General features: G+C 38.0%; 1 protein-coding gene across 7 annotated transcripts in view; it reads right to left on the bottom strand.

Moving 5' to 3' along the window:
• The window catches only part of DCAF17 (DDB1 and CUL4 associated factor 17), a 50,054-nt gene continuing 34,241 nt past the window's right edge, over positions 1-15,813 (bottom strand). For 4 of the 7 annotated variants that reach the window (XM_045033942.1, XM_045033941.1, XM_045033940.1 and 1 more), the window contains one exon: positions 1-3,449. In XM_045033942.1, coding sequence (XP_044889877.1) covers positions 3,360-3,449 — 90 coding nt within the window. In that variant the 3' untranslated portion in view covers positions 1-3,359. Of the gene's footprint in view, positions 3,450-11,361; positions 15,586-15,813 lie in introns of those variants that run through there. The other 3 variants (XR_006583276.1, XR_006583275.1, XM_045033939.1) reach the window with 3 other exon arrangements.

Below are 15,813 nucleotides of genomic sequence, written 5' to 3'. Positions count from 1 at the left end.
GAAAAATGGGTAAAAGACTTTAATAGATACTGTACAAAAGTTGATATTCAAATGACCAATAAACAAAGAGGAGCTCTACCTTTAGTCATTACGGAAGCGCAAATTAAAACCACAATGGGATACATGCCTATCAGATTGGTAGAAAATGAAAGGTCTGACCATATTAAGTGTCGGACACTGCTGGGGGGATTATAAACTGGTATGATCTTTCTGCAAAATTGTGTGGCATCCAATAAAGTTGAACATATACATACCCTCTGATCCAAGGATTTTAATCCAAGATATATACCATCGAGAAATACATACACATGTGCATCTGGAAGTATGTACAAGAACACTCATGGTGGTATTGTTAATAATTGGCCCCAAACTGAAGACAACCCAAATGCCCACCAGCAACAGAATGGATAAATAAATTTTTATACAACTGAATGCTACACAGTAGCTGGAAATACATAAAACAACATAAATGAAACTTATATACCTAATGTTGAGGAAAAAAGCAAGACACAAAACAATATATACAGTGTAGTTCTATAAAGAGGCACAAATAAACCCTGTAGAGATGCATGCAGAGGTAGTACATTTATGAAGAAAAACAGGAAAATTATTATAAATCAGGATAATGGTGACATCTTGGAAAAGAGGTAAAACTGTAAACAGAAAGACATACATACGTGGCTCCTCAGATGCTGATAATATTCTATTTCTTGACCTGTATGATGGGTTGTGTGGTTGTTTTGTGGCAATTTTTTGAATTATGCTTTTTCCGGGATGCATGCTATATTTCACAGTTTAATTTTTTTTTAAGAGGAAACAAGACAAACCACCACTAAGATAAACAGGCCACAGGAGAGTACCAGAAATGAACAGGCAAATTGTGAGCAAAAGTAAAACTTTTCAAGTGCTTACGCAAAATTAAGCAAAATTGACCAAATGTTGGACCGCAAAGCAACTCTCGGCAAATTTCAAAGGACTGAAATGATATTGAGTATATTCTCTGGCCACAGTAGAATCAAGCTAGAAATGAATACAAGATTAAAAGTAGAAAATTCACTTGTTGTATATTAAGAAATATACTCTTACAGAGTTCCATCATGCAAACAAGAAATCATTAAGGATGTCAGAAAATATTTTAGATTAATATTGAAATAAAACTTGTCACAACTTGTAAGATATAGTAAAAGCCATGCTGAAAAGGAAATTTTTAGCATATAAAGTGCATATATTAGAAAAGAAGGAAAACTAAAAAAACAATTATCTAAGTCTCTATCCACAACATTAGAAAAGTAGCAGAAAAATACATTGATGGAGAAAACACAGCCAAAAGACTGTGTTTTTAATGTTTATTTTTGAGAGAGAGAGAGAGAGAGGAGAAAGCAGGGTAGGGTCAAAGAGAGAGGGAGACACAGAATCCGAAGCAGGCTTCAGGCTCTGAGTTGTCAGCACAGAGCCCAACATGGAGCTCAAACTCATGAAAGGTGAGATCATGATCTGAGCTGAAGTCAGACACTTAACCAACTGAGCCACCCAGGCGCCCCCCAAAAGACAGCTTTTTGAACAAGGCTAATGAGCATAATAAACATCCTATGAGACTGATCATGGGAAAAAGAGAATCCCTGGGTCAGCTGTGAATCAAGCTTTCAGGTGCTTTGCACCTGCTCGCCAGCATTACACACTCTTTAGCTATTAAAAGATGTCAAAAGGATATTATAAACAACTTCATGATTATAGCTTTGAAAAATGTGATGAAAGGGACAGATTTTTAGCCAGACCGTATTATTCAAGATTGACACAAGAAGAAAGAAAAACCAGATTAAGTCACTAACTCTTAAATAAATTGAATCTCTAATTTAAAAGATTCTCAATGAGGGGCACCTGAGTGGCTCAGTTGGTTCAGCATCTGACTCTTGATTTTGGTTCAGGTCATAATCCCAGAGTTGTGAGATCGAGCCCCGCGTTAGGCTCTGCACTGAGTGTGGAGCCTACTTAAGATTCTCTCTCTTTCCCTCTGCTCCTCTCCCCAGCTCGTGCACTCTTGCTCTCTCTAAAATTAATAATGATAATAATAACAATTATAATAAAAACATTCTCAATGAAAGGAAGGGTTTGCTTCTATTATTAGTATTTTCTCTTGGTCACAGGCCATTTATTTCCTGCTTCTTTACATGTCTAATAATCCTTTATTATATGACACAACTTATGTGTAAAAGAAGAAGTCTCCAGCTGATAGCTCCCATTAGTGAGTGCCCTTTTCCTCAGTTAGGCAGACAGATTTCAATCCACTTAGTGACTTAGTTGGGTCAGGGCCTAATTGAGAGTTTGTAATGTCTCTGTTTCTGCAGGCCTGAAACTACTGTAGTCCTTCAGAAGATGTTTGAGTGTAGCTCTTTAGCCTCCAACCCCATTATTATGGGCTAAATTGTATCCCCCAAATTCATATGTTGAAGTCTTAACCCTAAATACCTCGGAGTGGGACTGTATTTGGAGACAGAATCCTTAAAGAGGTAATTAAGTTAACATGCGTTCAGTAGGGTAGGCTCTAATCCAGTATGACTGGTGTCCTTGTAAGAAGAGATCAGGACACACACACATGGAGGGAAGACCATCATCCTCAAGCCATGGAAATAGGCCTCAGAAGAAACCAACCCTGCTGACACCTTGATCTTGGACTGCTAGCCTCCAGAATCATAATAAACTTCTTTTGTTTAGGCTCCCCAGCCTGTGGTACTTTGCTGCTGTTAGCAGCCCTAGCAAACTAATACACCCATGTACACATGCCTCAGGGACCGTCTAGTTATGAGTTTGTGAAAGGCTCCTTTCCCCTAGTAGGATGTTCCCCTCCAGGCACCACGGAACAATAGATTACAGTCTGACTTTCTGGGCCAGCCTCCAGCCTCATACATCACCCTAAAACTAAAAAAATATCTCATGGGGGAAAACCTGCCTTGCATTCAGGCTCTTCCAGTTTCTAATAGGTTACACCAGCCCTGTGTAATGGTCAAAAATTTTGCTGGCTTTTTTTTCCCTCTAGGAGATTCTCTCTGCTAAGTCAAGTCCATCAGGAAAAACAAAGCAAAACAAACAAACAAAAAAACAATCATTGGCTTACTTAGGAAGAGTTCTTACTGTTCTGGAATTGTAGTTCGTCTATTCCTCCTTGCTCCACAATTCTCTGATATCTTTACAAATACAATTTTAAAATTCATCCATTTCATTTTCTGGTTGTTGCAGCAAAAGCATTAGACTACTGCTAATTAACATATTTTACTTAGAAGTTAAGGTCTTGGTGGCTCAGTCGGTTAAGCATCAGACTCTTGAATTCAGCTCAGGTCATGATCTCACAGTTCTGGCAGATCTCACAGCAGGCTCTGACGCAGGGCCTGCTTGGGAGTCTCTCTCTTTCTCTCTCTGCCCCTCCCTCTCTCTCTTTCAAAAATAAGTAAACACTAAAAAAAAAAGAAGAAGAAGAAGAAGTTAAGGTCTTCATTAAAGTGATAACAAACTGAATGTAACAAAATGTAAAAGGAAACATCATAACCAAGTTGAGTGTATTCCAGGAATATATGATGGTTTTAACATATAAAAATCAATGTAATTCACAACATTATCAGAAGAAATAAACAAAATCATGATTATCCTTAATAGATGTAAACTGATAAAATTGCACATGTAGTCATTAAAAAAAAAAAACACCTCTTAGTAAGCAAGGGACAGAAGAAAAATTCTTTACTTGTTAAAGGGTATCTATGGAAAAAAAACTTACAGGAAACATAGTACCTAATGGTGAAATGTTAATATTGTTTACTCTGAAATCAGAAATATACTGGTGGACCTAGTCAATATAATAAGGCAAGAAAAATAGGTAACAGTATTATAGATAGAGAAAGTAATAGAATTGAATTCTTTGCATTCTTAGAAAATAAAATCTACAGAATAGTATTAGAATTATTAGGTGATTTGAATAAGCTTACAGGATATAGATTAGTATGCAGAAATCAATAGAATTTCTTTGGTTGAGCATCAAACCATTAAAAAATGAAATTTATTATTTATTTTTAAAAAATGAAATTTAAACACAATACCATTTACAATAGCATCAAAACATAAAATAGTTAGCAATAAAAAAAGATGACACTTCTATACAGAAAACCTAAAAACACTTTTAGAAAAATTGAAAATGACATAAATAAATGGAAGGATGTTATTACATCAATGTATTAGAAGACTCAAAATAATAAGGATGTCATTTCTCCCTAAGTATCTATAGTCAATTTGATCCCGATCAAAATTGTAGTGAGTTAATTTCTGTGGGATTGACAAGAAGATTCTAGACTCCAAGGCACAGAATATGTCAAGGGTAAAGAATAGCCATAACATTCCTGAGAAACAACAATTTATGAGGACATACTCTACTGCATATTAAGATATATTATAAATCTACAGTAATCAATGTAGTGTGATATTGGTGACAATAATGACAAATAGATCAATGGAACAGAATAGAGTCCATATAGACACATGGTGACAAAGGTGTCACTACAAAGCTGGGATTTATGGTGCTGGATAGAGTAGATTTTTTTACAAAAAGGGAGAAAAGAGAGTTAACCATAAACAAAAACCAATTCCAGGTGGACTATACCTCTGAATGTAAAAGGTAAGGATCAGAAAGAGCCCAGAAACAGACCCAAAAAGAGGGTGAGGGAGAGATCACTTTTCACTTTCAAACATTTTGAATTTTGTGCCCGCAATGGGGCCCTGAGGTATGTGTTACAGCACATCTAAGGCACATGGACATGGCAGTTCATAGTAACTAGTTCTTTGAAGAGATCTAGACCTCATTCTTAAAATACAGATCCAAATCTGGCAAAGACACTGTCAAAAACCATTTCAAATTAAGCTTCATCTATGACAAAAACTATGAGCCCAAAAAGCTCCACTGAGCTTTGATTCTCAAGTTTCTTGTCCTCAGTTATACCCTGACACAGCCCAATACCACATGGGTCATTTCCACCTGCTTCCAACACCTTGGTTCCCTATAGCATTAAGGTTATCTCCTTGTTCCTCATGGTCCTTTATGAGTCTGGACTGTTCTGCTAACAACAACAACAACAACAACAACAACAACAACAAAACACCTCTTTGGAAATTCCCCTCCCACCTGATGAATCTGTTGATTCATCAATACATTTCTCAAAACCTCAAAAATAAGTACTGTCCTAGGTATTAAAAATATACTGATTGTAGTACTATATCCCAAATGACATTGTTTATTAGAATGACGGTAGTGACTATGCACTTCTGAACTCACCTAAATACAGGATTTCTGATTCACTGGAATTTTAGATTAATACCAGCAATTAACTAAAAATAGTCTTATTTCTTTAATCTGTATGTAATGACAGTATTCACTGACACGAACATTTTATTATTAGCTGCACTTCCTTGTGTAACCCACTTGTCGTGCAGCAGGTATCACTAGTTATTAAAGCACATCTTGTTTTATTCTGATGTCATAAAGGCAACATTAACAATGCTGTTCTTTGCAGATAGAGAACCTAATGAGTTTAGTGATCAAACTCAAGAGATAGCCACAGAGGTTGCTGCATCTAAATGTTTTAGTAGTTATTAGCAAGCTGTCCGTGCAATGACTCAAAAGTATTCTTAGACACTTCTGTGTAACCTATTAAGTTTAAAAAGTCTAAGATTCTGAGACAGAAAAAGTAATTGCTCAGAAAATTATACAAGCTTGAAACACAGTCACTATTTTGCTGTCAATATTTATAAAATAACAGGTATTAATTTCACTTGATCATGGAATGCGTATTTGCTCATTGTAGGAGCATGCAAAAACCACACCCATCTGAATTTAGGGGAAACATTAAGAATTAGGGAAGAGGAGCACCTGCGTGGCTCAGTCCGTTAAGTGTTGGACTTCAGCTCAGGTCATGATCTTGCGGTTTGTGAGTTCGAGCCCCACATTGAGCTCTCTGCTGTCAACACAGAGCCCGCTACAGATCCTCTGTCCCCCTCTCTCTGCCCCTCCCCCCCTCAAAAATAAATAAACATTAAACAAATATTTAAAAAATTACAGAAGAGATACTTCCTGTCAGTGGGCCTGGACTGGTAGGTTGGCAGTATCTTTGTGTTTCCCTCACACTCCTTTTAGGAGCAGATGATATCTTATTCTTCCAGCTCTTAGTGAGGTCAGTGGCTGGTGTTTCTCTCACCAACACCTACTGGGAATGGACTCCCAGCAATATCCCCCATAGCCCTCATTCTCACCCTTCCCAGGAGAATCCCAAGCCTCACATTTGTGAATAAACTTAGAATCAAACTACAACTTATTTTCCTGTGTTAATACGAAGAAGGACTAAAACAGTAACTAGTGTTAACATTAAATTTCATTCAAGATTATAAATTTTTTTTAAACACTTATTCATTTTTGAGAGTGAGAGAGACAGAGCGTGAGCAGGGGAGGGGCAGAGAGGGAGACACAGAATCCGAAGCAGGCTCCAGGCTCTGAGCTGTCAGAACAGAGCCCGACACGGGGCTTGAACTCACGGACTGAGAGATCATGACCTGAGCTGAAGTCGGCCGCTTAACCGACTGAGCCACCCAGGTGCCCCTCATTCAAGATTATAGATTAAAATCATCAACTTAAACGTAAAAGCTAATTAAGAAACTCTTAGAAGAAAACATAAGTGTACATTTTTATGACCTTAGACTAGGCGATTGTTTCTTAGATATGACATCAAGAGCACAATCACCAAAAGAAAGAATAGATTCAAAATGTGACTTCATCAAAATTGAAAACTTTTGTGCTTCAAAGGACACCATCAGGAAAGAGGAAAGACAACCCACACAATGAGAGAAAATATTTGCAAATCACATTACCTGATAAGAGACTTGTATCTAGAATATATACAGAAATATATAAATATATAAATAACTCTTACAACTCAATAATAAAAAGACAACCTCATTAAAAATGGGTAAAGGATTGGAGTAAATGTCTCTTCAAAGATGGTATACAAATGGCCGATAAGCACATAAGAAGATGTGTATCATTAGTCATCAGGGAAGTAAAATTCAAAACTGTAATGAAATACCACCTCATGCCCACTAGGATTGTTATAATAAAAAATAGAAAATAACAGGCGTTGGCAAGTATGTGGAGGAACTGGACCTCTTGTATATTGCTATGGGGAATATAAAATGGTACCACTGCTGTGGAAAATAGTTTGTCGGTTCCTCAAAAAGTTAAACCTAGAGCTACCATGGGACCCACTAATTCCACTCCTAGGCATTTCTCAGGAGGACTGAAAATATCTATCTATACAAAAATGTGCACACAAATGTTTATAGCAGCATCATTGACAACAGCTAAAAACTGGAATCAACCTGATGTCCATCAACAGGTGCATAAACAAATGTGTTTAGTTTCATAAGAGAATATTACTTGGCCACAAAAAGAAATGAAGTATTGATACATGCTACAACATAGGTTAAAGTTTGAAGACAGCATGCTGAAGGAAACCAGACACGAAAGGCCACATTTTGCATGATTCCGCTTAGGTGAAACGTGCAGAATAGGCAAATCCACAGAAACAGATTAGTGGTTGCCAGGAGGTGGGGGGAAGGGAAATGGGAACGACTGTTAATGTATACAGGGTTTCTCTGTGGGGTGACAAAAGTGTTCTAGAAATTAGAGAGGGGTGATGGCTGCACAATTTTGTGAACATTCTAAAAATCGTTGAATTGTACACTTTGAAAAGGTGAACTTCACAGTGTGTGAATAAAAATAAAATGTTTCCAGATCATATGCCACCTTAAAACATAGAAGGGTACATTCATTTAACTATCTTGGATGTAAGGCTAAGGTCTATTTCTTTAGATTGGAGTTTGCTGGTTAGGGCTCTCTGCCATCTTTCTGGCCTTAAGCCGTGCTCACCGGACAGAAAGCAGACCAGAACCCAGCACGTGGGAAGAAATAGAGTTCTTCCCAAGTCTCCCTTTAACCAGACATCCTGCACAAATTCAGATTCTGTTGGCCTCACCCCCCCTCTTGTTTCAGTCACTGCTACTAAGACTGCTCTGTGTGGACCCTGCAAACTTCATGCCAACACAGCCTGCCAATGCGAGGACCTCATTCATGTCCTGTTGCTGAGTTTCCCTTGCTTCCCGCCCATGGGTGTCAAGGTGAATTCTGCCCTTGTGCAATCTGGAAATTCGGGGGAGTTATGTTGGAATCTTTGGAGAGTGGCAGATAAGAGCTGGGGGTAAATTCTTCCCCCTTCCTCCCTAACCTATCCCTCACACACGGCCCTGAGGTGCAGTTTCTGTGGCTTCTTGGAGGCTGGTCCGTGAGATTAAGCATTTAGTTGCTCTTAGTGGTCCAATCAATAATGATTGGTAATGTTTCCTTTCACTCTCAAAAGTGTCTGTATATGCACAATGAATCACTCTAACGCTAGCCAAAGTGGCAGAGGCACCCAAGACTTTCTGGCAGAAACTGAAATGGAAACCATCAGATCAGGAGTCCGGTAAGGGAACCAAGACAGACTCTGGAAAAGAGACGTTTGGGACATTCTTATTTTTTTTAAGTTTACTTATTTATTTTGCGAGAGAGAGAGAGAGGCAGAGAGAGAGAGGCAGAGAGAGAGAGGGAGAGAATCCCAAGCAGGCTCTGCACTGTCAGCACAGAGCCCTGCATGGGGCTCGATCTCACAAACCATGGGTTCATGGCCTGCGCTGAAAGCAAGAGTCAGACAGTCAACTGTGCCACCCAGGCACGCTGAGATATTTGGGACTTTCTATTAGATGTGGTAGTGGTCTCAAGGACCTCTTTAAGTTCATGATAGTGTCAGTCAGCATATCTTCAAGCAGATCTTGTGTCATTACTGTGTAAAATCTGAGGTTTTAGATGTGGGAGAGGTTGGAGCTGGAAATGCTTTAACTCTCACTGACTTTGCTCTCTACAGAGAGAAAGACAGATTACAGACAGGAAAATTAAGTGTTAGAATGGCTTTTAAATTGTAATTCTTTTAACGTGCTTTAACCAGTCTTATTACTCTTACAGAGGAAGCTTGAAAAGCTGTGCCCTTGGAGCTTGTGAGTTTTCAAAGAAAAAATGGTGTTTAAAATAGGATTCAGAAATGATTGTCTGCTTGAGCAGGTGCCCTCCTAAGAGAAAATTTAAAATCCTTAATTGAGCCTTAAAACTTTTACTGGAAAGAACTGATAAAGAATTTATTGATAAGTCATTTTCTTTTGAAAGTTTCATTTGAGAGATCAATTTATGGATGCCTATTACCGGAGAAGGTAGATTGTCCTCCATATGACTCATTTCACGGATTGTCACCTTTGTGAATTTAGCTCACTGTAAGTTTCATCACTTCTGCGGTGGTCCAAGGTTTCAAAGTATATTGAACTATAATGGGTTCAAAGCATTAATTGGGGTCACAGCAGGTATTAACTGACTTTTCTACCTCAGATATAATTTTACTTAGTATACGAACTTTCTGGACTGAGGTAAGACAGGGAGAGGCTGGCAGCATGCCCAGAGCTTCTCCAACGCTGTTGAGTCCCAACTTGCTAAATTCTGTTTATATGAGAATGAAGTATTTGGCAAAGGGTCCAAAAGTGTTTGGAAATTATTTGTAAAGGCAGAAAGCCGTCTAAATGTAATGAACTTGAAATGATTACTATGTACCACGGTGCCAATACAGTGGTAAATTTTATGAATTTGTTGTTGTGGAAATGACGCATGTGACAAAGTAGAACTGCAGAGACCGTCTGACTTAAAATATGATTAGAACTTTAGAGGTATCAAGTGCGTTTACCCCAAGAATTCAATACTGGTCTAAAGTTAAAAAAAAAAATCAATCAATGTAACTTACCGTATTAACAGACTAAAAGCCATATGGTCGCCTCAACAGAGTATTTGACAGACTCCAACATCTATATCCAATAAAAACTCAGAAAACTAGTAATAGTAGGGAACTTCTTCAAATTAATAAGGAGCAGCTATGAACAACCAACAGTTAATATCATACATAATGGTGAAAGACCAAATGCTACCCACTATGCACTAGATACCCATATAGAAAAAAAGAACTTTGATCCATATCTTGCACCGTACCCAAAAATCAACAAAAAGTGGATTATGGATCTAAATGTAAAACCCAAACTTGGGGCACCTGGGTGGCTCAGTTGGTTGGGCATACGACTTCGGCTTAGGTCATGATCTTGTGGTCTGTGAGTTTGAGCCCCGCTTTGGGCTCTGTGCTGACCACTCAGAGCCTGGAGCCTGCTGCAGATTCCATGTCTCCCTCTCTCTCTGCCCCTCCTCCACTCACACGCACACACGCACTCTCTCGGTCTCAAAAATAAACATAAATTTAAAAAATTGTAATGTAAAACCTAAACTAAATGTCTAAAATTAAAAACACTGCCCATAACAAGTGTTGGCAAGGATATGGAGCACCTGGAACTCTCATGTACTGATGATGGGGTGATGGGAATATAAAATGACATAGCCATTTTGGTAAAACAGTTTGTAAGCTTCTTAAAAAATTAAGCATATACCTAACATAGGATCCAGCCATTTTCTCTTTGGTATTTCCCAACAGAAATAAAGCATTATGTCCATACAAAGAATTTGTACTAAATGTTCACAGTAGCTTTGTTTGCAGTAGCCCCAAATTGGAAAGTACCCAAATGTACATCAACAGGTAAATGTGTAAAAAATTGTGGTTATAACCACACAATGGAGTAATATTAAGTAACAAAAAGGAATGAACTATGATACACGTAATACAGATGGATCTCAAAATAACTCAAAATAACTCAATAATCTCAAAATAACTATACTGAGTGAAAGAAGCCAGGAGAAAAACAGAAGAGCACTTACTGTGCGACTACATTTATATAAAATTCTGGACAATGCAAACCAACCTAAACCAACAGAAACAGATTAGTGGCTGCTTTGGGAAGGCAGGAGAGAAAGGCAAGAGAGGGGTGGCACAAAGAACCAAGAGGAAACTTTTTGGAGTGATGGATGTGTTTGATATCTCAATTGTAGTGATGGTTTCATGGGTGTATACATGACATGTCAAAATTTACCAAACTTGGGGCACCTGGGTGGCTCAGTCGGTTAGGCATCCGACTTGAGCTCAGGTCATGATCTCGCGGTCTGTGAGCTCGAGCCCCGCATCGGGCTCTGTGCTGACAGCTCGGAGCCTGGAGCCTGCTTCGGATTCTGTGTCTCTCTCACTCTCTGCCTCTCCCCCGCTCATGCTTTGTCTCTCAATAACAAATAAATGTTAAAAAAGTTAAAAAAAAATTTACCAAACTGTGTAATTTAAATGTGTGCAGTTTATTATATGTCCATTATGCCTCAAAAAATCTATGTTAAGAAAATTTAAAATTTATACATGGCATATAAACACACCTGAATATGCTTATCATCATTAGTTTACCAGGAAATATAAATCAAAATCACACAGGAAATACAAATCAAAATCAAAATCACACTGGACGAGTGATTGGTTGAGCAACCAATTCTTGGTTTTTGGCTCAGCTCATGATCTCACGGTTCGTGGGTTGGAGCCCCGCATTGGGCTCTGTGCTGACAGTGAGGAGCCTGCTTTGGATTCTCTTTCTCCCTCTCTCCGCCCCTCCCCTAGTCTCTCAAAAGAAAATACATAACCCACATCAATGTAGTTATTAGGGAAAGGATAAAGCTTATTTAATACTAATATCATATTATAGCAAAAATTCATCCGATTTACAAATAACATGAACTCCCAGCCTTTAAAGGAAAAAATCACTTTCTGCTTTTATTACAATGTTTTATGGAGCCCCTCCTCTGGTGCCATCCTGTCCAGCTCCAGCAGTCACGTAGAACAGTCTAACATAAGCCTTTAGCAATCCAGGTTTGTTCTGTTAGTCCTCATTAAAGGAAACAGGGTTCCTTGATGAGAATGTATTCTATGTTTGAGGAAGAATAATGCAAGATCGCTTTTGAGTTATCTTAATTATTATCACAAAGAAAGAATGTTTTCAGCAGTTCCTGGTGGGGTGGGGGTGGGGTTAAAAAAGATAAAGAGGGTGACCTGAGAAAGGGCTGCTAGAGGCAAGTAGAAACAATCTACGTATCAACTAGAGATGATTATACACCCACCACAAATGCTAAGATAAAGAAGACTAAGAACCACAAATGTTGGAGAAAATGTGGAATGACTGGAAGGTTCATATTGTTGCAGGCATGTGAAATGATACAATCCTTCAGGGGTGGGTGGGGGGGGGGATCTGGCAATTGCTTATTAAACTAAACACACTCCTACCTAGGACCCAATAATTGCATTCTTAGATGTTTACCCAAGAGGAATAAAGAAATATGTTCGCAAAAAAATGTGTACAAGAATGTTCACAGCACTTTATTCACAATAGTAAAAAAAGAAAAAAGAAAAAAAAATCAGAAACAGCCCAGGTGTCCATTAACAGAAAACTGGAAAAAACAAATTGACGCATTCATACAAAAGACTGGTCAGCAATAAAAAGGGATGAATCACTGGTACATGCAAAGTGAATTAACTTCAAAAACACGGTGAATGAAGGAAGCATTCCACTTTGTATGATTTCATTCATATAAGGTTTTAGAATGGGCAAATTTAATCTGTGAGGCAAAATAATCAAAACAGTAGTTAACCCCCAATAGGTGTGGTGAGGATTGACTGGGAAGGAATGGGAGGAAACTTTCCGGAATGAGTGCTATGTTCTAAATTTTGAAAAGGGTTTGGGTTACGCAGATGTACGCATTTGCAAGAACTCAGCAAATTTATATTTAACATTTTTGCATTTCACTGCATGTAAATGTACATAAAAAATTTTAAAAACTGAACATTAAACTCTATTTAGTGGTATGCATGTTGAGGTATCAGGGGGAAGTATACTGAGGTCTGCAATTTACTTTGAAATGCATCATAAAAGTAACATGGATAGATAGTAATAAAACACGTAAAATTTAGAATCCATGAAGTTGGTATTTGGGTATTTACTGTAAAATTCTATCAACATTTCTGTATGTTTGAAAAGTTTCATTATAAAATGGTAGAGAAAAGCCCTCAGTTGGTCTTATCTTTCTAATATATATCCTTTGCCTATAATAAATTATTCCTTCTGTAAGATTCTGTAGCAACACAGGGACCAGAAATTTGCCCCAGAATTTTCCCTAGAATTCTAAAAGTGAGATACATATGTAGACATGGTTAAGAAAGGTAAGCAATACAAAGATTATTAAAAAGGAAGTCAAATTAACTTATGAATCATTACCAATACTGGTGTTCATTATTACCACAAACAGGATGAGAGTACCATATTTTGTACCTTTTTAAAAAATTACTTTTAACTACTGAATGAAGAACCATCATTTATGTCAAGTTATATATGTGAATAGGCCAACTGTATTTCATCCAAACTTTGTCCAAAATTTGGATATCCAGACATCATTAAAAAAACACTAAGTATTTTCTTGTACCTAATATTATCATTATTGGTATGCTTTATATGAGATAAAGTAACATGATTTGCTTTTTTGAGAGCTTTGGAGGAAATCTGGCATAAGTGTGTGTCAAAAGAATCTGGATGTGTTTCCTTTCTCTGCACTTATTAGTTGTGGCAAAGTAACTTCTATAAGCCTCATGATACTCATTTACAAAATGTGGAGGGATAACAGTAGTTTCACACTTCATATGGTTATTCTGAATGTTGAGTGAACCATTTCATTTTACATGTTATCACAGTGACTGGTACATAGAAAGCAGTCAATAAATGTAAGTTACCATTTAAAAAATACGTACAAGAAACAAAACATTCAGTTGGTGGAAGAATGTCAAGTACCTTAATTTGTTTAAATAGAACATCATCTCCTCACTAGGCAGTTCAAACAGCAACTACAATAGGATTCGTTTTGTTTTCTCTCAGAGTTGAGAGAAACGTTTTCGAGTCAAAGAAGGATAATCTTGCTGCCTCGATACTGTGAGAACACAGCATCACAAGGAGTGAAATGTAGCAATACGCTTCTCATCAGCTTAATATCTAGACCTGCTGGAAGAAGCTAAATTGCTTCCCTCAGTTTTGCATTAAACACTCAGAAACGTTGCCCATAATGTTTTATGCCTATCAGTAGTGCCTGTTAGGTAGGCGGGCCACACCACTGAAGACTCTAAAAGAGTCAGGCAGAGAGTGGGGGTTGAGGTGGGGCCAGGAGGATATTAACCGCCACGTCCCTCCACCCCAAGAGAATGGCGGTGTCATGGCTGGCAGGTGGCGGAATGAACAGCTGCGATGCCACTATGGGGGGCTGGGACACCCACACTTTTTTGGGAAGCGTGCTGTACTGTCTCCTGCTGTGTGTGTTATCTGTAAATTTCCCACATTCTTTACTATCTTCTGTATCATTTGGCATCTTTTTATCAACCATCTTGTTAAAAGTCATGCAGCCCACATTCCCACAAAATGTCACAATCAGTTGAACCTAAATAGGAACAGCTTGTCCTTCCAGTTGGGGCATAACCCTTCTGTTTGTTACAGTGCCCACAACTGACCTCCCCCTCCCCCCCACCATGGTCTTTTACACTGAGGTAAAAGTGTCCGGCTGATACGGCATAAGGATCCTGGCCTAGTCTGACTTTAGCAGTGGTGAAACATGCGGAGTTTCTCAGTGGTCAGTTCATACCTAGACTAGAAGTATTCTAGCCACCCACCCACTCCTGACCCCAGCCTAAAAAGCAGCCAAGAATCTCAGCTAATTCTCAGATGCCTTTCTGAGCAGATGAGTTCCTATCATTTCATTAAAAGAAGAGAGTGACTTAAAGGAGATGGGGAAACTCAATAAACCTCTTCTTAAAAAAATCAAACAGGACTGAAGTCTTAACCTTTTCTGAAACACTCTTGGAAATGGAGAATAGGCTTTCAGCTTTTACATAGCACTGCATCTGCTTTGAAACCCATACAACACTGGTTTCTTTCTTTTCTCTGGTATTTTAATCTATTCCCTCTTACTGGACTTGTTTTTCAAGATGTAAATTCATTGGGCATGACTGTTTAGCTATAGCTAGTGTCTAATTGGAAGTTTGGGGCAATATCCAGTACATCATAATTATTCAACTGCTCTGTAACCTCAATCAGGTCTCTAAAATGCTCTGAAAGCTTCAAATATTATATTAAATATGCATAAAACAAGAATGGATTTTTCCAGTAGTAGAGATATAAGGATTAGAATTAATATATGAAGATAGTTATACCTTGCTCACAAGGTAATCACTTCTACTTGCCCAAACGGTTATTACACTTAAGGTCAGATGCAAAAAGATTTATCTTTGGCCACATATAAATATTTTCTGGTATTCTAAAACGTTAGCAATCTTACCTATTGCACAAAAGATAGTTTTAGGTTTGTTCCTTGTATTTCTTTTAAATTTATGGACTCTGCTGCTAATTTCTTGATGTCTGGAATAGGTTAACACCTTTTTCTCCTCAGCACTGTTGATCATAATTAGCTTGACATTTATCTGCAAACTTCAAGGGCAGAAAAGGGCAGAATTCACATCATTCTTAACATGGGGTCAGGCCAAAACCAAAGGGGAAACTAAAGGGTTTTAATGCAAATTATCCAAGCTACAATCCCATATTTTAACCTTAAATTTGATTCAGCAATGATTTTCACTGCTGTTTCCTCCCCTTCTATTTTTACTGGTTCTTCTTTTGAGGCTGAATCAGAGAAATGTGCTGAACGTGTGGATCTCA

Source organism: Felis catus, chromosome C1 (assembly GCF_018350175.1).
Source record: "Felis catus isolate Fca126 chromosome C1, F.catus_Fca126_mat1.0, whole genome shotgun sequence".
NCBI classification, from domain to species: Eukaryota; Metazoa; Chordata; class Mammalia; order Carnivora; family Felidae; genus Felis; species Felis catus.
The sequence above is the reverse complement of the archived record's forward strand: the minus strand, read 5'-3'. Positions and strand labels throughout refer to the sequence as shown.